Source organism: Pteropus medius, unplaced genomic scaffold, assembly GCF_902729225.1.
Source record: "Pteropus medius unplaced genomic scaffold, Ma_sr-lr_union100, whole genome shotgun sequence".
Classification (NCBI taxonomy): domain Eukaryota; kingdom Metazoa; phylum Chordata; class Mammalia; order Chiroptera; family Pteropodidae; genus Pteropus; species Pteropus medius.
The window spans coordinates 7813154-7838949 of record NW_024342474.1 but is presented as its reverse complement, the minus strand read 5'-3'; the positions used below and the strand labels follow the sequence as shown (position 1 = coordinate 7838949).

At 34.4% G+C, this 25796-nt stretch overlaps 1 protein-coding gene across 10 annotated transcripts in view; it reads left to right on the top strand.

The window, feature by feature from the left end:
• GRIP1 (glutamate receptor interacting protein 1) overlaps positions 1-25796 on the top strand; it is a 587313-nt gene that overhangs the window by 464709 nt on the left and 96808 nt on the right. For all 10 annotated transcript variants that reach the window (XM_039865941.1, XM_039865938.1, XM_039865939.1 and 7 more), the window contains 3 exons: positions 439-522; positions 5198-5273; positions 7452-7597. In XM_039865941.1, the coding sequence (XP_039721875.1) occupies positions 439-522; positions 5198-5273; positions 7452-7597 (306 nt within the window). The remainder of the gene's footprint in view (positions 1-438; positions 523-5197; positions 5274-7451; positions 7598-25796) is intronic.

The window sequence follows — 25796 nt, the reverse complement described above, 5'->3', positions numbered from 1 at the left end:
TTCCTTTGCTAGCTGCAAAAACAAATATAAATACATTAATTGTTTCCTGAGGTTTATAAAAATCATATTGTTTTTGCATCTCGCAAAGGGAAAACAATTGTATTTATCATATGAAGATTGTTTCTCTTGTTATATAGAGTTTTAACAATGTAAATGTCACCTTCTATCTAGAAATTGGCTGCACAAGAGGAAAGGAAGTATCATTTATTTTGATTCTACTTGAACCTATATAAATCACTTATGCAGATTACTCTTTTGTGGCATTTGTATGTCGTGCCAATTATTTTTTCTAACATTTTTTGAAAGGAAATTATTGCTGTTTGATTACTCAAAACAAGAATTAACTGCAATGTGGATATATACTAGTTTATGCCACATGAAAAACTTTAGAAATGTTATTATAAATCAAGACTTATATTTCCCTCTCTCTGCATTCAGCTGTTCAAGGATCAAGTGTTATTTTCCGAACAGTGGAAGTCACATTGCATAAAGAAGGCAACACCTTCGGTTTTGTAATACGAGGTAGGTGACGGTTAGAAAATATGAACCATTAGGTATTCTTAGAGAATTTGTCAATGAAATATTGGGATTGAACTAGGAAGTCATCCTTAAAAAAATTGTTTCCGGCACATAAAGTCACCTTATAATATTTTGTGCCCACTCTTCTTTAAAGAAATAAAACAATGAGTAGGAATCAAAGTGGAATCCAAATGAACTAGCTTTATTTTCAGTTCATAAATACAGAGCAAGCAGTCACTGTCTGTAAACCTTGTCTCTTCACAGTCATCCTACTGATTTGTCACTTTTCAACATGTCTCTTGCCTCTCCTTTATATTTTTCTATATCACTGAGTCAAAAATGTTGATGAGAGATGTTTGCCAAAGAGGAGGGGTGTGGGAGGATGGGCAAAAAAAGGTGAAGGGGAATAAGAAGCACAAATATCCAGTTATAAAGTAAATAAGTCATGGGGATGTAATGTACAGCATGGGAATATCATCAGTAATATTGTAATAATTTATACGGTGACACAGTTACTGGACTTCATTGTGGTGATCACTTTGTTAGGTATATAAATGTTGAATAATTATGTTGTACACCTAAAACTAATATAATATTGTATGTTAACTATACTTTAGTTAAAAAATTTTTAAAGTTAAAAAACAAAACAAAGAAAGCCATCATTGCCATAAATCCCTGAGTTCATAATCTAAATAAAGATTATTGTTTCCTTTGGGAAAGAAAATGTTGATGCATAGGGCTTGATTTGATTTAATACACTAGGATTAAGCAACTTTTATTCTCCTGAAATACATTTTGTTATTATAGCTTTCTAAAAATAGATTGAAGATAATCTGATCCCTTGGGCATCTATATGCATCAGCTCAACTCATCTTATTATGGGATGACATGAATAATAAACATTTCAGATGACTCCAACTTGTCTATAAAACCATTAATTCTGAGCTGTAAATTTGGCTTTTAGTATTCTATTTTTCTTATTAGAGGTTTTTTCCCTTAAAGACTGTACAGATATTAACAGCACATTACTCCTAGTGTGACAGTGAGGTTCAATAGGGAACTATATAGGCTTAGGAAATTTTTTAACATTCACATCTCTCCATCTTTTTGTTTTTGTCCATTATATTTTGTACTTCACCAGAGTCAAAATTCTACCAAAATTATTAAAACATTAATCAAAATTAAGCATCTTAATAAATACACATGCATCGAGGAATAAAAGAGATGTGTTCACTCATACAGATACCTTAAATGACCGAGCTTTAAGCATTAAGTTTCATTCTGTGTCAATTATTTAGCAAATTAGTCAATCAAATACTTATTAAGTGTACGTCAACATGACAGCATAGGGCCAAGTACTCTAAAGTCAGAAGACAGGACACCTATCTACACTAAATTACAGTCCAGTAAATTTAAGACATAAGTTGATAAAGTACTCAAGTGAGTGGTAGGGAAAATGAGCAACTAGGAACTCATGGAGTGGTATAGACCAGTAGATATTACACTTTTCTGACCAGATCCTATTTTTAGATGGGACAACAAGAGCAATTTACCCTAATCTTTTACCTTAACCATTCCCAAATTTCTGTGTAAAAGGACTAGATGAATATAATGAAAAATCAGTGTACAAGTAATTGTAGCTGGGTGGGTGGTATATACAAATCTGTTTTTGCAGTATAGATATGAAAGAGAGGCACTCGAATCAATATGCCTGCAAACCTAATTATTGGCAAGCTGCCGTAAAAAATAGTGCTGGTCCAAATATTTATCACTAGTTGCTGTATAACCATAATCAATAACAAATCAAATTGCTAATGAAAGAGCTAAACCAACAGTAATTTAGCATTAAGAAGTATAAAGAATAGAAGCAATTGAAATCCACAACCACCTTAAGTCAATTAATGATATAATGTTAACAAAATGTCCTTTCCACAGTGTGCAGGAATTTCAAATATCTGTATTCATGTGCATGCATAATAAGAGTCTTTTAACATAAGCCTAGAATACTACCTGGTACATTGTCAGCACTTAGTAATGAATGAATAAATAATTGAATGTTACCTGTGTTTGTGTGGACATCAGACTTCTTAGAATTGTAGTGATTTTAAAACCTTGGTAATAACAAACCCATTTTAGTTTATGAGTAATACATTTTTGTAGGTTTTAATAACTTCTTTAGTACATTGGTTGAACATAAAAGTTTGTGGAATTTTGCATAATTTTTTCAATGAGAATCTAATAAAGAACTTATATATTTAGATCAGTGTGAGGTCCATCTGGAGGGTCTTACTTGCTTAAAAGGCGGTCACCACCCGTCCCTTAAGAATCATATTGCAAATGGTGCATATTCATTTACTACTGGAGAATTCCTTCTTAACCAATTGGAATGGGTCCTGGAACAATAAAACAGGCTTTTAGCTGATTAATGGAATTACATTTTCAATGCTATATGTCACAGATTCTGAAACCCACACAGTAGAACCTTGTACCCATAGAATAAAAAATAATTTCTGGCCTAAATCTTGAAGAATTAAATTTCAGTTTATCTCCTTGCCACCAAGCTAAGAGAGATGCTTTGGACCAGTAGGAAAATCACTGTGCCACTAAGTTGCTTTTCACTTTGGACAAGGAAACTTTATCTAATCATTCTCAAGTATAAAATTATAGGTATGGTCTATGGCCATGCCACCCTGAACATGCCCGAACTCATCTGATCTCAGAAGCTAAGCAGGTTCAGGCATAGTTACTACTTGGATGGGAGACCATTTAGGAATAACAGTTGCTGTAGTCAGTTAAAAAAAAAAAATTGTAGGTAGATGTACTCATCTAACATATGCAGCCTGATATTCAGATTGGGTCTGCATTGTGGCACCGCCTGGCACTGATATTTTTACGAAAACATCCCAGGGGGTGATGCTAACGTGCGGCCTGGATTGAGAATACCAGTGGTCTCTGGGCAGTTTCCGTTTTGCTTTGCATCTCCAAACTTCTGTAACCTGAGCGAATCACAAACTAAATTTGGTTCATTATTTCAAATAATTATAAAGTGGCATATATCATTAAATTTAGAGCAATTTCTCATACTTTAGCATGCATTCACTGTTATAGATTTAAATTTTGACCTCCAAATCAAAATTATGAAAGGGTTTTTTTTCTGTCTTCAGCCCCCTATCCTTTTCTAAATTGATATCTCATCGGGGGAAAGTAAATATAATCTTTTTGCGATCACATTGTAAAAGAGAAGTTATGTAATAGTATTTTTCTCCAGGTTCTTTAAGTTGACCTCTATACCTGTGCCAAGTGTGTCTGTTCTACCAGGCAAATGTTAAGGAACAAAGACTTGACAGTAATATTCATATTTGTCAGATACTGGCAAACTAGAGACCACTCAGATGGGCAGCCAGGATGGTGATGTACAAGGATGTCAGGTCACGTGAAGAATAGTTAAGAAGGTAGGAATGTTCACCCTTAAGAAGATGAGACTTAACAGGTGTATAGTCACTGTTTTTAACTTTCAGAAAATCTTTCTTGTAGAAGAGAGCTTACATCTTTGTTTTACTGCTCTGGACCATAAACAAAGGACTAGTGGATGAAAGTTGAAGAAAGATAGATATAAGTCGAATGTCAGGAAGAACCTTCTAGGTGTCCATCCATATGTGGCTCAAATCTAATAAGTAGAACAACTGGTGGATCTCAAGTGGATACTGAGGGAGCACAGATTAAAGTTGTACAAGGGGGTCCTGGATTAAAAAGAGAATTTATAATAAGTTACCTTCTATCTAGAAGTTTCCGTGTTTCTAAAAGTTCTTGGGGAGAAATTTTTTATACAAAACTAAAATTCTCATTTAAGCACTGCAATTGGCTTAACATAGTCTGCCAGATTTGCCCCCCAAAATTAGAACACAGCAATTTTAATGGAGACCACTTCAGCCACTTGAAGTTTTTCTTTCTTTCTCTTCTCTTCTCTCCTCTCCTCCCCTCCCCTTTCCCTCTCCCTCTCCCTCTCTCCTTCCTTCCTTCCTTCCTTCCTTCCTTTCTTCCTTCCTTCCTTCCTTCCTTCCTTCTTCTTCCTTCCTTCCCTTCCTTCCTTCCCAACCCTTCCTTCCTTCCTTCCTTCCTTCCTTCCTTCCTTCCTTCCTTCTTTCTTTCATACTTGGATTTTTTCTTTCACTTTAGTTTTTTCTTCCTATATGTCACCCTGTAGGTCACTCACCTGTATTATAGCGCAGGTTAATTGGCACCAGGTTTATGCCCCTGCACTTTGTTTATAATTGGTAGCTGTTCTATTTGGACTAGTACTTGTTAAAATTAGTTGATGCTCTCATTATGCTAGTTGTTAAATACCTTTTTTTTATGGTGACATTGGTTAACGAAATCCAGTAAGTTTCAGGTGTACAATTTAGCAGTAAGGCATATATTTCACAACTGTATAGTTGTGAAATATTTTATATGTCGCCTATGATTTATATTTATTGAGTCATATATTTTTTGAGAGTTGGAGAAACAATGACTTCTAAAACATAGTCTATATAAAACGACTAAGATTTTTAAGGCTATTATATGCCAGAAGGAAAATTTTGCATGTTTTCCTCCACATATCAACAAAATGTACTTCAGTTTCTCAAATTGTAAGTGAATTTTTTTAAATAAAGGAAGCTGTATTTCTTCTCTTTGCTAGGGGGAGCACATGATGATAGAAATAAATCTCGTCCGGTTGTGATAACATGTGTTCGTCCTGGAGGGCCTGCTGACAGGTAAACTTCATCTTTTTGTGTCACTATCCAAATAGATTAAATAAAGCTTAGGGACTTTGGCATAGATATTGATGAACTCTAAATTTCATAGTAAAAGACAGATATTAAGAAAATATGGTAGAATGTGAAAAATGAAATAGATCAGGCTGCAGAATAAGAAGAAAGAAGGTTTGACTGTAGATTCAACACTTAACTACCCTGTATTTTTGGCAAGTGGTTTAACAGTTCTTTGCTCAGTTTCCCTCATCGCAAAATGTAGATAATAATCTCTACATTTCAATATTTTCAGTTTTTTCAAAGATTAGAGGTATATAGTGCCTTGCAGGGGACCTGTCACACTGTAGATCCTTAATAAAAGGCAGCTGACTCTTTTAAGGCAGGCTTTTGAAATGCATCAGCTCCAATTGCCAGTCTCCTAACTTGGAAAGAAAGGTGGTGGTGTTCTGGTTCTTACTATTATCAACAACCGTATCATTACTATTATTACCTTTTGATGATGTTTATGTATGTCAAGGGAAGTGACTTTTATTAAAAAATAAAATAAAATAAAAGACATATTGTTGATCTCCAGAGCTTTCTCTTCCTTACTAATATGAATATCTAAGGGATAGCTCTTTCCGCTTGTATATCGTAAACTTTTGGAGGGGGGGTGGATCTAGTAAACTCACAACTTAGGTGTCCAGGAGATACATATTTTTGTATTAATTTCTACAGCAAAAGTTGACCCCATAATGACTCCGGCCATTAGATATTGTTGAAAGGCAGGAGGAAAATGCACTGATGCCCCTTGACTCTGTACTGCGTTTCAGACCAAGATAAATTTTTAAAACCTTTTCTTAAGCAGTAGAAATTAGTTAATAATACTAAACACTATTTATCGAACTCTTAGCATGTGCCAGGAACTGTGCTAAGTGCTGGACAGACATTGTCTTATTTTATCCTCACAACCACCCACAAAATGAGGTATTTTTATCCACATTTACAGATGACAAAATGAGTTCCATTATGGTTAAATGACTCGCCAGCTACTTCGTGGAAGAACAAGGATAGGAATTCAGGTGTATTTTCTTCAAAGCTCATGCTGTGAGCTCACCTTTTATAAAGAAAAAATCATAATGTTTAATATAAAATAAGAGCTATGAAGACACTAGTTTCTCACCTGCGCTGAAGTGTATGTGCCTTTGCAGAGGATAATACGAAGTCAAAATTTCCAGGGAAATGTTTCATTTTCCTTTCTCTTGCTTCTCTAGTGAATTATTCTTCCTGAAGCAAATGAGAATATTTTCATTTCTTATTAACATGTCAAGTTGGAGTTGACAGAAACATCAGAAGCAGTCTGCTAGTTTGTGAGCAAGATATCGCCAAATTAATGTAGGACTAAAGGAAATCTAAGAATTTAAGGAAAAAAATTTAAGTCCAATTTAGAGAGTCATCTAGCCAAAAGATATTTAGGACATCGTTCTTATTCTTCCCAAATCCAAAACTTGTCATTCCTCCATTTGATTCTTTCACTTCTGTGACCCTTCCTGAGACAGGAGGGTTATAATCTGGAAGCTTCCCTGGTTGTATCCTAGAGGTGTCCCTAAGGTTCTGAGATGTCCTCTCCCCGTGCCTTGTGAGTCTATGGTCATAGCAGGGAGAATCATATTTGCTGCCTCTTCCAGTGAACATGAGACTGAATCAATTTAATGATCCCCAAATGTCCTTATAAATCAGTAGGAAAATTTACAGACCAGGGAAATTTTTTACCAGCATTTCTTATCCTGCTTGAGTTCACTGGTAATAAATTGAATGGAACCAGCAGGCTTTTTTCTGCTTACCTGGCTTGGGGAAAATAGGTGAATGCTATTTTCTGGGCTCTAATAAATCAATTTTTGACACGCAAAAATCTAGAAAAGGGAAAGTGTGCCTTTAATACTTTGGCACCCTGAGAGTTAATAGTGGGTAAGTTTATTTGCTAATGTATAGTTATTTTCTTATTACTGATTTTCACATTGCAGCAATTTGCTGTTCAGGGTTACCTCTTTACTCTCTTACTGTGACACTTGATGCTTAAAAGGAAATGCAAATGGGTTGGATGGCAGAAAGTGTGTGAAAGAACCGCTTTGGCTAAGTGAATATTAATGCAAGCCCTATTATGCTAAATTAATGGAGATTGTTCCTTTCTTCTCCCTTCAGAGAGGGCACAATCAAACCTGGTGATAGGTTGCTCAGTGTGGATGGAATTCGGCTTCTTGGAACCACGCATGCTGAATCCATGAGTATTCTTAAACAGTGTGGACAAGAAGCAACGCTGCTGATAGAATATGATGTCTCAGTAATGGGTATGTCAGAGTCCTGAGGTTGTGATCTCGAAGCTTTAGGACGTGTCACTGTATGTCTCTGATAAATGACTGTGGATTAAGAGTGAGCTGTTATGTCCTCCTGTAGCAGACAGAATTTCATCAATACTATATCATTACTCTGTTTGGGTTCAGGAAGAGGTGAGTGGTACTTTTCAGCAATTTAGAGTTCCTATGTCAATAGATTCCATTATAAGGTCTCATTCTGTCGGAGTATTTCATTTAGCAATCAGCTTTTTGTATATGTGGATTACCCTTTGGCAGGAAACAATTTTCCCCTCTAAATCACAAAAATAATATTATTAACTTAGGGCATGATATTTTTTCTTTTACTACATGGAGACTGTAAACAGTAGGGCATTCCTTTACTTCTCATAACTTCGCAACATGAAGCCAGCTAATCAGAATTAATGAGAATTACCATTTTATTATCAGACCTAGAGACAAAGAAAGGAAATGGACATATATAATGCCATTGATTAAAATCAGAAGTGGAGTGCATTAATTTTTCTTTAAATAATGATCCAATAGAAAGTAACTCTTATATCTACCCTTACAACTACTATAACACTAGGAAGATGTTTTAATCTGATTTTTAAATGTTAAGAGAGAGCCAAAGATTTGTGTCATGTTGACTAAGGCAGAAAAATTATGAGAGAATGAATTGGAACCTGAAATTGAAACTTAAATCATCTTGTAATACTTCTTACAATTATTGGACTTGATTATGTGACCTGACTTTACCAGCAAGTTTTATGCTGGTGAAATGTAGCAGAGGAAAAGAGATGTATTCTATAACTGCAGACTCCTTTCTTTCCCACTCTGTATGATTCATGTACAACAGTGTTGCTTGAAAGTATTCTTAATCTGTCTACTAGCCTGAAATGTCTTAGAGAAGTATGAGGTTTCCTAAAGAGTTTAAAGTGTGAGAGTTAAGTTCTCAGCTGGATAAATAGTACAATATGCCCTCAGCATGGAAAGTTCAGAAATAAATGAACTGTCCTCTCTCCATTCTTCCTTTGCCTTGTTTTCCCTCCCTCTTCTCTTTCTCTTTTTCTTCTGCTATATGGTTTTTGAATTAGATTTTCAGTTAGATGATTTGGGTTCTGTTTTCAACTCTACTGATTTCTAGCTATAAATTTGGATCGTGTTACTTATTTCCCTGGACCTTAGTTACCTCATTTGTCAAAAGAAGACTGGTAATGCCTATTTTTAAAGGCAGTTATAAAGATAAAATAAAATTATACAAGTAAAATATATTTTAAATGATGATATAATGTATTTTTAAAATTAACATTGAAACAGGTGTTTGACATACTTAACTTCTTCATTTGATCTGCAAATAGTTATTGAGTTTCACAGCAGGTACCAAGAATACAGAACAACAGACCTGGTCCTTGTCCTTATGCAGCTTGCAATTGATGGGGAGGACAGATAGTAAACAGGACAAACACTCAAAGTGTGATCATATCATGAAGGGCGTGAATGAGACTCTATAATAGGGAATAAGAGCAGGCACAGGTGAGGGTTGGCAGGTGCCAATAGGGTAGTCAGTGAAGAGGTGAAAGGTAGGCTAAAACCTAAAGGCTTAGAAGGAACTAACTCCCAAACTGAAGACAGGCAGTAGTCTCTAAGGCCTGAGCAGTTTACCTCAGAAGGACAACCCCTCCCCCATGGAGATGGGCACCACTTCGGAGGAAATTCTTCCCTGTCTCATTACTGCCAGAGTCGGGGAGGATAGGTGACCCACCCGTCTGCCTTCTCCCCAACTCATACTCTTATTCTGAATGATGCCCGACAGTTTTCACACTCCAGAGTTCTCAGCTATCCCCTAATACAGAAGAAAATAGGCCATCAAGGAGGTAACACATTAAAAGTTGCTAGGTATAAGATCAGTATACAAAAATTATTGGTTACATTTCTCTCTTCCTGCCAAAAACAGAGTTAAAATTTTAAGATACCATTATAACAGCAATAAATAATAAGATTCCTATTATTTTTAACTATCACAAAAGCTGTAAGAGCCCTTTAGGTATAGATATAGATGTAGATGTAGATATATATGTAATGTAGATATATAGATAGATATAGATATAGATATATTTAGCAGGTCCTCGAAACACAGTTTCATGCAACATCGTTTTGTTATGACGTTGATGAGTTGCTATAAAAACTTAACTCTTTATATCAATTAGTCTATGATAAAATTGGTCTTGTTATAACTCGTTTCCCTTGAGGTCACAGAACCTATCAATAACATTAAGTGAGGACTTACTGTTGATAAAAGAATAATTAAATAAATGAAAACCTACATCATGTTCTTAGGTGGGAAGGCTTTATATCTAAAAGATGCCACCTCTCTCAAATGCATCTATAAATTCAACTCTATTTAAGCTCTCAAAAGCACCTTGGCAGGGGACTGCTGTTTCTAAAATGTATATGGGTTAAGAAAGGTCAAAAGGGGAAAGTAGCCAAATTTTTTCTGAAACAATATGAAAGCAGAGAAACTTGTTCTACCCAATATCAAGACTCGTTCTAAAAATGTGCCATTAAGTCTACATAATATTAATGTAGGGAAATAAAGAGACCAAGGAAGAGAATGGAATGCCTAGAAACAGACCCCTGCAGATATGCAAACAGAGGTACAGTCTTATATCAGTGGGGAAAGATTGAAATAGTCAGCAAATGATTCTGGGTCAATTAGTTACCCCATGGGAAAAAATTCAATTAAAATCCTACTTATATCACACCCCAAAATAAATGTATTTATGTAACCATTTCCCAATAGACTGCTATTATAAATATATTCCTCTATATTTCTCATTTCATTGTCAAAGATTGTATTTCTTTTTAAAATATTTGATATGTAATTCCAAATTGTCCTCCAGAAAGATTTTACTACTTTATATTACTACCAGCAATAGTTTAAGTGTACCTATCTCTTTGGAACTTCTCAACACTGAATATTATTATTTTAATCATTCTGATTTAAGTGAAAATGGCATTTCTATTTCAATTTACTTTTCTAAAAAGAATTCTAGTACAAGTGAATATTTTTTCATGCGAATACTAGCCATTTTCATTTTCTGTTGTCTATGTCCTTTATTCATTTTTCTATTAGAGATGCTCTTAGTTTTTTGTTTATTTGTTTGTATAAACTATTTATATATTGAACATATTAATCCTTATTAGTTTTTTGTAGTAACTTTTCTCAGTAGTTTAAACATTTTGAAGTTTCTTGGTTTTTTTTGTTTTTGGATGCAGGGTTTTTCTTAGGATTTAAATAATATTTTTTTCTCAACGGTTACCTAATATTCCTGGATTATTTAATAAAGAATCTATTATATACCCACTGAATAGTAATTTTTTAAATTATACATTACGTTTTTAAATATACTAGACTCTTCATCTGGGCTGGTTGGTCTTATCTCTGTATCTAGTTTCACACTAAACTTCAGGATAGGACTTTTGAATCGAAGTCTGAGCAAAAGAGCTCTATATTACCATAAAAGGACACATTCTGTATCACTTGATTTTTTTCCCAGTATTCTCCTATAGTCTTACTCCCTTTTTTCTGTTTTGTCTCCCTTTTTTATGTTTTGTATTCCTATTTTCTTAATTTAGGTTAAGATAGGATTAGCTATAGATAAGGTCAAATAATTGAGAATGATAATTTGAGGAAAGAGAAGTAAAAATGGTGCCTTAGAAAATCGTAATATAGGATACTTTCTATTAGAATTATTGTTCATCAAATATTAATTAACTTTTCCTTTTATAACAAAAAATAGCATATTTTCTTTTTGTTTTGCAACTTTTGGAATTACTTTTCTTAAAAAGAGTAAAATGAGCTCTTTATATAACACAACCTACTGGCTACTCTGAGAAGCCCAATTAATATTTCTTTCAAACTCTTTGGAAGTCAAATTTCCATTAAAAATAGTTTACCAATCTTATTTTATTCAAGTGACAACATTCTAACAATTGTACAATTAATATTTGATAAACAACAATAAATTTTATAAAATTTTTTCATTTTACTTAACTTTTAGTGAGGATTTTTTAATGGGAAATATTCAGTAAAGCATACCAAAGACACTGATATTTTATTTACCGAATATATGAGTTAAACATCAATTTTGTATTTCCTAGGAATCTAGGTTAAGTATTTGTCTAGAGATTATCAATTCTATTTTTATATGATATATTTGTGAATCCTAATGGAAAATATGCTGAGATAGCCATTAGATTATGTGGATTTCTGTTTGTACCTTTTACCAATCTCCCTTGATATTAGGCTTAATGATTTCATTTCTTTGTGTCTTTTCCTTCTATAAAATAAGAATAATGATATTTACCCTATTTAGCTCATTGGGATATGAGAATCCTCAATAGATAAACATTTTAAATAAAAAAGCTATTTATTCTTAAAGGAAACCAGGTGATATTTAGAAGTACAAAGGAATTAAATTTATGAATGAATGTTTAAAACAAAGTTTTTGGGCCTCCATTCAGACGCCTTTCTATTACTCTTAAATAAAGCTAAATAGATGCAAAAATTATAATAGAAAACTTAAAGTCTTAAACTGGGAAAATGAAGAACAATAACTTAGTAGTATACAAGGGTGCCATCAGGTTCAAATGGCAGAAACCTAATTTAGACTAGCTTAATGAGGGAATTTATGAGCTTATGAGGATGGGGAATTTAAGATATATTCTGGCTTAAGACACACGCTAATAATGTCATAGGCATTCAGTCTCTCGGGTCTCCTTTCCTGGGAAAAGTTCTTCTTATGTCACAGCAGGATGGCCCCAGCAGTCATAAGTCTACCATTTTCATAATCCACAGTGCCAAAGAAAGAAATGAGACTGTATATCCCGTAAAAGATTCTTAGTGACTCTGCTCGAGGCAAATGCTGACCACAATGCTAATCTCTATGCCCAGGGATATAGTACATTCTCTGCTTTTTTTTTTTTTTTTGCGATGTGAGGTGGGTAAGGGTGGGGAGGCAGGAATGTATGTTGAACAGTCCCAATAGCATAAGACTGAGAAATGACACTTCTCCAAAACGGATGATATTGAATAGAAAAGCAAAGTAATAGATGCCCATTTGAGGACACAATTAGTTGCTAAATATTATATTGCCACTAATGGTATACGAGAGCTTCCCTTGCTTTACATCCTTACCCGTGCCTGGTATTCTCAGTCTCTTTCATGCTACCCGTACTGACAGGTGTGTAGTGGTATCCCCTTGTAAGTTGAATGGACGAATAACCATGTAGAGCACCTTTTCATTTGCCAGTGGGACATACCTGTTACATTGATTTTACTTTTAATACCTTCATTTATTTACGTACTATTAAAATTATGACACATTATATCTTACAAAGTGCGCGTCTACAATCGTAGATATAAATATCAATTTTATTTAGTTGTATGCTATTAAAACTACACAAATTGCTGTACTTCTTAGTGTGTGTACAACCGTAGATATTTATATTTTGACCTTATACTCAGATATATTTTCCGGTAAACCTCAGATCATAAATTTTCATAAATTCAGTAGTCTGTTTAGGAAAACTGTTAAAATTATCAATTTTATTAACTAAAGGAGAATTTAGTCTGTGTTCAAATTTTAAGAAAACTTTATTGGGATAAAGAAAACTGTTAGGGGAATAGGTTTTGGGGGGAAATTAAAAGTTCAATTTTGGATATGTTATGTTTGAGATGTCTACACATCATACAAGCAGAGGTGTAGAATAGACAGTTTGGTATTTAAGCCTGGAGTTCAGTGCAGGACTTAGGACAAGAGATATAAACTTTTGAGCGATCAGCACAGAGATGGACATTAAAAGCATGAAGCACCTTAGGAGAGTAAGCATGGACTAAGAACTGAGCTCTAGGACCTTCTCCTAGTGTTCAGTCAGGAAGATGAAGAGGAACCTGTAAAATAAATTGAGAAGGAGCATCCAGTGATTGAGGCAGATCATGGAGTCACAGATGCCAGACTTTTTCTTTGTAAAATGATGATAATTATACTACCACACTCACAAGCTGCTGTGAGGAGCAAGAGTTAATGTATATGTGATGTTTAAGCACATAATATGTGTTCAACAAATATGAATTAATTACTTTAAATGTTTATAGGGAAAAAAAACCTCTCCTTCATTATTGTTGAAATGTATTACCAAATGCTTAGGTCTGAGAGCCCTTCTGTTGAAAACCAAGTCACATAAAATACAAGGAAAGCATGAAGTTCTGAAATAATGACTTCAGTACAATTTAGTGCTATTCGAAGTCAGACAAACTTGGTTTTGAATCTTGACTCTCCGTTGACCTTGGACACATTACTTAGCCTCTCCAAGACTCAACTTTCTCATAAAGATGATAACAGTACTTTTTCAAAGGATTGATAAAAAGATTAAATCAATGGATATATGTAAAGTGCCTACCTATCATAACTAAACTATTATTGAACACCAGAAAATTAAAGTTGAATATTTCTGTGCTTTATTTCCTTAAAATGAACCTCAGGTATGTCATTACCCTAAATTAAGAGGCAGCTGAAGCTTTAATATGGCCTTAGTAAAACATGTATTTGGGAAATGCGTTCTAGATCATCTTATTTTTTAAAATTCATCAGAATACTTATTTTGCTTAAATCTTTGCTGAAAATATTTCTAAAATATGTTTCTGAGAATGAATATTAAATTTGAGTATTTGATAGAGCAGCGTGAAGTTATTTCAAGAAAATAATTCTGAATAGCAATACTTTGGCCAGTGTTACAGAGTCAAGAGGTGCAGAAGATTGTACCAAATCTGTTCTAATTTATAATTTACTCTGGATTTTTTTTTAATTACAAGATTCTCTAATAATTGTTTATTTTATAATTTTCCTCTTCCATGGAAAGAGATGTGGAGGGCCGTCAGTCAATATGGACTTGTTGGCTATATATTACACAAAACTCACTGTAGTTCATTTAAACAAGCTTTCTTACTAAGGAATAGTAATCTCAGTCACTTTATTAGATGTCAAATGTAACCAACCAATTATTATCGTTGGTGATAAAGATGGAAAGATAACCAAAATATTTCTCCAAAATGTCCTGAAGTTTTTCACTGTTGTGCCCAATATTTAGTATTCCTATGCACAAACCTTTCAATAGTGTATTATATATATGCCCAAGTCAAATCCACCTCCCTCCTTAATCCTACCCTTATTTGGTTCTCTCAATTTCTCTGTCATTTTATCTCCCTTTTGAAACCCCGTAACACCTTCTTGGCAACTCTTGAGGGTGTTTACATTTCGCCTTGTCTTAGTTATCTATGTGTTTTTCTGTTGTGCCTCTACATTCCCTAGACTCCTCGCGGACACTAACTGAATCGTCTTTTTTGCTTATTTCTATTGCACCTCACAAGAGTCTTCAGACATACATAGGAAGCTCTTAATGATAATTGTGGATGGAACAATGCATTCACCCATAGGTTAGCTGTTCTTATAACTAATCATCATCCAGTGGATGTGTATAGAATATAGTAAAACATCAATGTTTATGTTGTAGGTTTAAAATGAATTTACTTTATGTCATCTTACATTGCAGAATGACATTCTGAATCTTTAAATCGCAAAACCTTTTAGTCTACCTGTTGTGTTTTTCTGAATTCTTATAAGTCTCTGACTCTCCCCTTAACTATTACTTTCTCTGCTCAGCTTCGGACCTATCCTTTTATTCACCTGGAATAGATCACCAGGCAAAACCAAGGATACTGAGAAAAATGTAATCCTTCCCTTAGAAATACTCAAGTATATTACATCTCTGCCTTGCTATATGGATAGTCACTACCTATAGTCAATTCTGAGCAAACAAAATAGTAATTTTCAAGTAATTGTTTTATCAGGAATGGATTTAAATGTTACAAGTCTCCAGGAGAGATGATTAACTGCTTTGCAATAAAAATATATAGGTTTATTAATGTTATCACAACTGGATTTTAGTTATACTTTACATTTTATTTTTGAGAATATCAAGATCAAGATATAAACCTTCTACCAGTGACTTCTCAGTCACTAGTACCAAGAATAAGTTGGCCAGTGTTTGTATTATCTAATCAGTTTCTTCTGGATGATCTCAACTTACTGGAAACAGTTTTTTAAGAGCTCCTAGAAGTATTTATGATACACACACTTCCTTGTGGTTCACCAGCATAACTCTCTTCTTCATAGAAAATATCATAAGGAAGCCCAGAGAGTTTCCTACATAAAAGAAGTCTAATTTTTAAATGACAACAACCATTTGTTTAGAATGCTATTTTTCTAAGATAAAAGCTTGATTGTCTTCTTTTTTATCTGAAAACAATGAATTTTTGTTGAATACTCTTGTTCCCACTCACCTCATTCCCTTTTACATATTCAGATTCAGAGCCACTTGTCATATATTTGTGGAGATAAAAGAAGTGAGTAAAAAGAGAGTGACTCTAAAGTAAAACAGGGTATGTTTTTATTTAATATTACCAGATTAGAGTAGGCTTGACACACAGAAGCCTGGAAAAAAATACAGAATTTTATCTAGTTTGTTCTACAATCTTCAGGCAGATGTTGCTATCGAGTTTTAAGACTGTATTTTCTATCACTATGTAGCAAAATATCACAAACTAGTAACTTAAAATAACACCCATTAATCACCTCAGTTCTGTAGGTCAGAAGTCCAGACGGGTACTGCCGAGTTCTCTGCTTAACATCTCTTAAGGTCCACCCAAGTTGAGATGTCGACTGGGCTAAGCTCTTGTCTGGTGGCTCTGGGAAGGAACCAAAACCATTACCTAAAAAGGAAAATTGGTCATTTCCTTTGTTAATCACACCAAATCCAGTAGTCCCATTCATTAACAGTTATAAATTTCCCAAGGATTACTTCCCAGCATTCCTATCATAGACGTAAGGCCAGCATGCTGCTGTGCAGCCGTTTATCTGTAAGAATCTTGATCTTGGCGTTCTGAGATATCTAATAAATTAATGGAACATTTGTTAAAATTCCCTCAGATTGAATATTATGCTTCTAAAATTAAGCATGTCCCTTAAGAGGAAAATTAGCCCTTTAATTTTAGTATATTTTAGAAAAGTGAAAAGCTGACTAAACTCAATCAGGGGAAATCTCTCTTTGTATGGTAAGTTTCTTTGAGGTCATGTACACATATTAGGTAGACTAGAATTGCTTTTTCTTAGAGGAGAGTAGCAGACGAGCACTTTTTTTGTATTGTAAGGTCAGTTCTTGATGGTCTATTTAGAGTAGTGCCAAAGTACTAATCGGGATTACTTTCTCTGTGGTTGGCTACTAATTTTATATTCCTCATTGATGTTTACAGTGCATTTCACAACCACGATCCTATTTTATCCATTACCTGTTAAGAAAACCAAGCTGCTGCTGCTGCCTTTTTTTTTTTTTTTTTTTTTTTTTTTTGAGAAAGTCTGAAAGGGTTATGCTGACCATGGGAGTCTGGCACTTTCTGATAAATACAAGAATCCACATGACTTCTACAACAATAGGTCAGTTCACACAGGCTTAGTGAATTCATTTGCAACTTAAGAGAACAAATCTTGTTTCCTAAATAAAACGTGTACTTAGAAAATGTACAAGGTTTTACAGGTTTCATGGTCATCGCACAATTAATGATTAATATTGAAGGTTACGTTTCTAGAATGGTACAGAAGAACTTCGAGTTCACATTCGAATATCTTAGGGAAGTTTTGTTCCTCCTCTGTGAACATGCATGAGACTGGCCTTAAATAAGACCTTTTACCCAACTCACCATTCTCTTCACAGTGCTATTTTTCACAGAACTCTTGTGGCCACATACTGTAAATATTTCTAATCTTCTCTTTCTTCTGGTACAAAAAGAAAGAATCTTTCATTCCAAAGCTTCTTGGGACCTTTAGGTTCAAGGCTAAATTAAAGATGTTGAAGTCATAATTATTGTTTTTATCTACCCTGTGATATAGGAAAGGAAGATGTTAAGCTGTTTAAAAATTAGAAATCTAAGGAAAGTTGTTTACCTGGATGACACAATTTATAATGTCAAAGTCAAAACTCATTCTTTTCTCTAACATAATATGCTGCTATTAGCAACTTACAGTAATAGTAACTTCCACTTATAAGTACCTGTTAACCCAGCGATTTTGTATATATCCTTTAATACATCAGCCTAAATGTCACTTCTTTAGACTTCTCTGTCATTCTGTCTAAATTAGATCTCCCTGTTTTACTTGCCCAGGGAACCCTTACGTTTCCTTCAGAATAATTATCACCATTATAATGCTATCTGTTGGTAAGCTAATCTCATCTTCACTAAACTCTAAGCACCATAAGAGGAGGGATATTATATATTTTTTCACCACTATATGCACAGTAGATGTCCAATGCACATACACATAAAAAGGTGCACATTAAATATTTGTTGAATGAATGAAATACAGACAGCTTAAAAGCTGTGTGTCCACTGTTTTACTAAATTTAGAGTAAATATTTTCTCTGAATAACTCAAAAAGTGTAGTAAAAGATGCAGTAAAGTCGTAAGTAACCAATTTGTATTTATTTTCTAATATTCTTATTTATTCCTTCTTCCCTTACCTCTCCTCTTTTTCTTTTTCCCTCCCCTCACTCCTCTCTCCTTCCCTTACCTCGCTTTTGCTCTCCTTCCCCTCCCTTCCCTCCCTTTCCTTTCCCTCTCTTCCCCTCCCCTTCCTTCCCTTTCCTTCCCACCCCTCTCCTTTTCTTCCCTTCCCTTCCTTTCTTATCCCTCCCCTTCCCTTCCCTCCCCTTCAAAAAGCATTTTCTCCAGGTTATAGATAAGGCATCCAGAGAGCTACATAGAAGGGTTTTCCATGACTCATTGACCCACACCCACGGTTGATTTTCTTGCCCAAATATTTGTTAGCTATTTCTAGTGGATCCAGAACACGATAGCTCCAAAATGTAACCGTAAATATTAGTCCAGAGATCCAGACTTTGAAAAAAAATGTACTGGACTGCCCAACGAAGGCATACAACAAATTATTTCTCTCCAGCTCTTTGAAGGTTGGGAAGTACCAGGATCAGAGTATAAAGTGGCCTGTGTTACCCTTTGTCCAGCCTTTTTATTTTAGAAGAACCTTGTTTTAACAAAAGAGCAAATATGAGTCTTCGTAAGTCTTTAACAATGTGGCTTTTGAAAAGTGCCCTGCTGTGATATCTTGGCTGGTTGAAAGCTCTGTACGTCTTTTGAGGACCCCCAGCTTCTTTTTAGTTACAGCCATTGCTGCTAATAAGGAATGTAAGTCTATTTTATCATCCATACTCATTGTCGAAATCTTGTCATATTCCATACCTTCCACAGAGGCCTGAGCCTTTTAGGCACAGGTAGGAGGAAGATTCTCTTAGTCAGACCTAGGTGTGATTTCTGATAAGCATCATGTATTTGAACACACAGAGTATTGAAATCTGACATTTTGGCTCACTGGAGATTTTCATTCTGGCATGTTTACATTTGTGGCTCTTAAGAGATAAAAACAAGCAAAAGAACATAAAAAAACTACTAAGCCACATACACAGGTAGGAAGGAGTAGTTATCATCAATTCACAAGAATTGGGTCAAACACTTAAGTAATATTTTAGCTGCTTTCATGTTAAAATCCCACTGGCCTTTTACCTCATGCACTTTCATTCATCACTGTTGGTTGCCTGCTTCTTAGGACTCCTTTGAAGTTTCCTTACAGACTCTACTGAGATATCTCACACTGTGGGACATGCTTTGGGTGCTCTGGGACCTCCTACTTCTCAGAAATGATTTCCTTAACTTGAACACTTCTGTTGAGTTCCTTGAAAGACAGTTTTGTGCTGAATGGCATGTTCACCTTGCAGGATCTGCTTCACTAAAGTCTTACTATCCAAACAGAATTATAGAGAAAGCTCAGCAGCCATTCCAGCAGAATTCTCACCCTTGGGAGGGCACGTGGAGGGTCTAAGTTAGGTTTAAGTTTGGTCAGTCAAGCTGAAGATATCGTTTGACAGGAATATTAAATATCTCACCTGTAAAAAAATTTAATTTTCATAATATGGGTAGTTCAAAGGCCCCACATGTAGATGTCCTTTGAGTACCTTGTCCAAGATTCAATAGTTATAGATTATAAAACTCAATCCATAGCAGTGTGGATAATCTGAAATTGCAGAGAGAGTAATAGTAAGATCGTTTACAACACGTAAAAGTTAAGTAAGTAAAACAACACATAAAATCTAACTGATTTTATGTTAAGTTAAGTAAGTAAAACAACACATAAAATCTAGTGTATCTAATTGATACACTAAGATGGTATCTAGCTCTCCTGTCCTGCCCTCTTTTCTCTAAGTTGCTGAGGCAGATAAATAATAACTTAATTTTTTGACTTAAGTCTTTTCTCTAACTTTCTCTGGCTAAATAAAGAAAATAATTTTTCATCTCAACTAGGAAATTAATTGAGCAGCATCAGCATGTGTGGGGTTTAACTCAAGAAGTAGTAGAGAGAAAAACTAATAATTAGTGTGGTTAATTTCTGCCAAGCACTGTGCAAGGTACTTTATTGCATTTTATCTCTAATTATCATAGCAACTCTGTGGCATATCCATGATTATCCATATTTTTTACAGATACAGTAACTGTCTTGAAGAAGTTATGTAAATTGACCAATATCACACACATCATATTGTGTTAAATGTGGAATTAAACCCAGATTGACCTCACAAATCTGATCATATACCCACATAAGATTGAGAGTAATTATAGCCAATATATGAAACAATAAATGTTTTAAGTGTAGATGAAAGTTTTGAAAATAAAAAAGTAATGGAATATATCTTTGTATATTCCAAACAAGATTCTGAAATTAAAATAGAAGACTTAGACAGTTAATAGTCTTTCAAAACTAAAAGTCTTACTGGGAATATTTAAAAATAAAACCGAAATCTTATCATTTAAAATATAATTGTTTTAGGCCTAAGTGCATTATTGAGCAAGAAAAAAAAAATCCCAGAACATCAAATATTTAACATTAAGCACCTAAGAGAATTCTCAGTAAGAGAACTCTTTTTTTATAGTAAGAGGGAAGAAAGTGAGACACTGAATTAATTATCTACTGGTGTTTAATCATTCAAGCATTTTTATTGATTCAAATTATGGTAAAGCTAAGGGAGTTAGGCATAATTTCCAGAAATCCTTATACCTCTTTTTTCTGTACTCTCTTAGTATCTCACTTATACTCAGAGACATCATCCCAGTTTCCCAGACACAGCATCTGCCACCCAGATTTCTGCAATAAACTGGAAGTGTTAGAATCTAGCTTGTTTTCAAAGAGAGGAGAGGAATAGATAGCCCAGGAAAAGGACCACAAACGTACTCCTAAAGTCGGGTCTGCATTCACTTCTTAACATTATACAGATCTCATGAACAATATTATAGCACCATCATCAAAATCAGGGTTCCATAAATAAAGGATTTTGAATGGAATTCTTTTAATTCTGTTAATTCTTGTTTTTTGGCAAAGGCACTCAACCTGCCTTCCTTAATTCTACAAACATGTGCAAAATGGACTTGGACTTCATAGATCTTCAATTTCCCCACAGAACTAGTTGGCTCTTCTTTCTGCTGTGTGTACTGGTTTAGGGAAGTTTTCTACTTTGGTCTTTAGAAGTATTTCAGGAGTTGTTTCCATTTCTGCTTGTGGTAGTATATTTTAGTGGCATAAAGTGCTATTTTTCACTTTCAAATGCCCTATATAAAACCTGCTCAAGAAATAGATGCCTTATAGAAGACCTATCTAACCAAACATGTGAAAATAGTATGTTCAAACATGCTTCTGGAGGCAGGTAAGTCTCGAGATGGCATTCTCCAAAGCTGATAACACACCACAATAATCGAATATCAGTGTCACTTACTTGCACCACTGTCCACCACTGGGGTCCTTCAGGACCTTCCCTACCAAGCTCTATTTGAACACCTCTAATAGCAGAGAACTTCTGGCCAACCAAGTCTATATCCTAAACCAAGAGCCCTGCCCCTACCCCACCCCACCAACCTTACTGCACATTGGAATCACCTGGAGAGCATTTAAAATGCCCAGGCCCACCCCAGAGGGTTGTCGTGACAAAGAGCACAAGAAGTTATACATGAAAGCACTTTGTAAACTATAGCTCAACAATAAAAATGTAAGGCATATCATCATTTACCCTATTAAATAATAATTTCTAAAAATAAAAATTTCTACATCATTCTAACCTGTCTAAACTTTTTTTAGATCCCGATTCTGACATCCAACTTATTTTCTCTCCCTTCCATTAGAAATTTTATTTGTTTATTTGTTTTATGACTAATAAGTGAATATTTATTGAGGACCCACAGGATTCAAGACACTGGACTGCGTGCTTATTATTTTTATCCCGTGGTCAAATTGGCCCAAGCTAGAGAGTAGGGGGCTCTTAGTGCATTTGCTCTAGTCAAACTTCCTTTGCTTCTTTATTGACAAAACATTGGTGGTTTAATACATAGTAGTCGCATTGTTTTTTCTTTCTTTCTTTCTTTTTTTTATCTAGCCATATCTATAGATCTCTACATTTGATTGGTTTTAAAAATATGTATATACATATATTGTGTTTACCTCCTATAAAACCCCAGGGTCACTCAAATAGAGCTATAGAGATGCTTTAAATAATTCTAAGTATATTTTTAGCAACTTACAACTAAGTTGACTTTTAGGATGTCTATATGGTTGTTATTCATTTCTCTTATTTCAGATCTGGTTCTTAGAGAACTAGGATACTTTTTTAAACTGTAAACTTAAAGCCAAATCTAGCACAAGATGCCAGAGAAAGTCTGCATTTGCTATTGAACTGTTAACTCCCCCTGACTGACTGTTCCCCTCAGTCTTGGGAGGTTAAGATTTCTGAGTAGTAAGAATTCTTTCTGAGGATGGCAGACACTTACTCCTACTTAAGTAGTTTCTCTACCTCAGCATAACCTGATTGAGATTCATTCCATTTTCTGTGTGGATCACTTATCTAGCTCAGAAAACCTGACAGTGACTATTTTTAGACTGAGAAAGAATCAGACTTTCTGGAGATGATTCTGGGAATATGCTGATTATGCAGTAGCCTTCTGTATATGCCATATCTTTTGAACAGTCAGAGCAAAGCGTTTTTCACTTTGTGGCCAATATTTCTACTTTCCCATTGCTATTGGTCACTTAAATGCCAGATTCATTTGGCATTTACACTTTTTAAAGCAAATAGGACATAAATTTTGTGAGTTTTCTGAAAACTTGCTCCTGGTAGACAGAATTATGCCCTTTTTAAAAAGTCTTTACATTAGTACTGACAGTGGAAATAAGAGCTTCTAGAGCTTGTATGGTAAGGGACATGTGGTATTGTCTACAGAATATGCGCCAAGTCACTAGGTCTGAGCTCAGAAACTTTTTTTTTAATAAATTTATTTATTTAAATTAGTTTCAAGTTTACAGTACATTGGTTAGACATCTATATTGTTCATAAAACGATTCCCCCAATTGCTCCCTCCCTCCTCTGGCCCTCTACTTAACCATCATATTAATGCTAACTGCATTCCCTGTGTCGTTGAGCTCAGAAACTTTTTAAAGAAATTTTGTGACCTTAATTTTTTTCATCATCTCTTTTAAAAGTTTTAAAACTTTTTCCCATTTATCTACATGGAACAAGATTAAAGCCCTAGAAATTTAAGTTGCAAAAGTTTATTAGTATTCTAAAAACATGTAAATATCTATAAATACTATGTCAGTCTTGTCACATTTAATACTGAAATCTGCCATGTAAATCCTAATATGATTATTTCATATATTATTTCTTTAGCCAGAGGCCTAAAGTCCTTCACTTATTTAGCTATTGGGTCTACTTTTCTCTGAGCAAGATACACAATTAAACATCACTTTGCAAAGAGTCAAGAAAAGCCAAGGCAGTCTTGAAGAACAATAAAACCAGAGAATTTCCACTACCAGATGTCAAGATCCATTAAAAAGCTAAAGTAACTAAGACAGTGTGGTACTGTCATGAGAACAGACTGATCGACCAATGGAGGAGAATAGAGTGTCCAGAAATAGAACTATACACATGGAGTCATCTAATTTATAATGTGGTGATATTAAAATGCAATAAGGAAAGAATGATCTTCTCAAAAAATGATGGTTAGTTAAATCCATGTGGAGAAAATATATTGTTACCCTACCCACACCAGACATAGAAATCATTTCAGATTTAGATCAGAAATGATCTAAAAGTGAAAGATAAATAATAAAGCCTGTATAAAAAGCATAGGAGAACATCATCACGACTTTATAGTAAGCAAAGATTTCTTAAACAGAACACATAAACTACTAATCAAAAATATAATAATTAAGAACTTTTCTTCATCAAAAGACACCATTAAGAGTCTGAAATGGTAAGCTGCAGAGGGGCTTGAAAATATATTTGCAAACCATATATATATATTTTTTTAATTTTCACAAATCGATAAGCCAGACAACCTGATAGAAAGTTGGGGAATTTGAACATATACTTTATAAAAGAAGATATCCAAATAATTGAAAAGCCATGAAAGATTGCTCAATACCTGAGTCATCGGAGTAATGAAAATAGAATCCACAATGTAATAGGGTTGGGGGTTAGGGTGCAAAAGGGGAAGGGATTAAGTAGTACAGATTGGTAGTTACAAAATAGTTATGGGAAGGTAAAGTAAAGAATAGTGATGGTAGTCATTAATATGGTAATAACTATGTGTAGTGCCAGGTGGGTACTAGGTTAGTCAGGGGGATTACTTTGAAAATCATATAAATGTCTAACCACTGTGCTACAGTATACCTGAAACTAATATAAAATAATATCGAATGTCGACTATAATTGAAAAATCAAAAAAGAGGGAGGAACGTGAAGGGGAATAAGAGATTCAGATTTCCAGATGTAAAACAAATAAATCACGGAGATGTGGTATACAGCGTAGGAAATATACTTAATAATGTTATAATAGCATTGTACAGTGTCAAATGGTTGCCGGACATATGGTGATCACATCTTTAGGTATATAAATGTTGCGTAACTATGGTGTACACCTGAAACTAATACAGTAGTGTGTGTTAGCTATATTTTAATTTAAAAATATTTAAAAAATAAAATAAATGAAATTTAAAAAAGAAACCACAATATGATACCAGTCCATACCCACTTGAATGCTACAACAGAAAAGACTAACCACAGCAAGAGGTGACAAAATGTAGAGCAACTGGAACTCTCATTTCTGCTGGTGAGAAGGTAAATTCATACAACTCCTTTGTAAAACTATTTGACAGTATGTACTTAAACTGTACATATTTATATCCTATAGCCTAACAGTTCCACTCTTGATCATGATTCCCACACCAAAGACAACCTAGAATGTTCGTAGCAGTAATATTTGTATTAGCCCAAAACTGGAAAACACTTAAGTAGTAGAATTCATAAATTATGGCACGTTCACCCTATGGAATATTATATAGCAATAAGAATGAATGATCTAAAACTACCCTCAACGATATGCATGAATCTCACAAATATTGATCAAAAGAAGCCAGATACAGAAAAGTACAAACTGAATCTATTTTTTAAAAATCACAAGAGCAAGTAATACTAACTTATGTTGTTAGAAGTCAAGGTAGTGATTGCCTATGGGACAGGGGAGTGATTTAAAGGAGTTTTGGGGGGAATTCTTTGATGCTGGTAATGTTCTATTTCTAGCTCTGGGTTACACAGATGTGTTCAGCTTATGAAAATTGATCATCTGAAAATAGGATTTATGCATTTCTCTGTATATTTATTTTACTTCAATAAAAGGTTTAAAACCACTATAACTCAATAAGCAGGCTACCAAAAAAAAAAAAAAAAAAAAAACAGTCATGTAAAATGGGGCAGGGGTGGAGGGTGAGATATTCCAAAGTGAATAAAATGACTAGTGAGCCTGCTGCAGAGAATGAAAGTCAATCACCAATTATGCTAGCCAAACTCAGGTTAACATGAGACATATTTAATTTGCTTTGGACTCTTACAATACAGTAACTGTTCAGATTGTCTTCTTTAACTATCCAGGAAAAATTTAGGATTTAAGATAAGGCTCAATTGAAAATGGAAG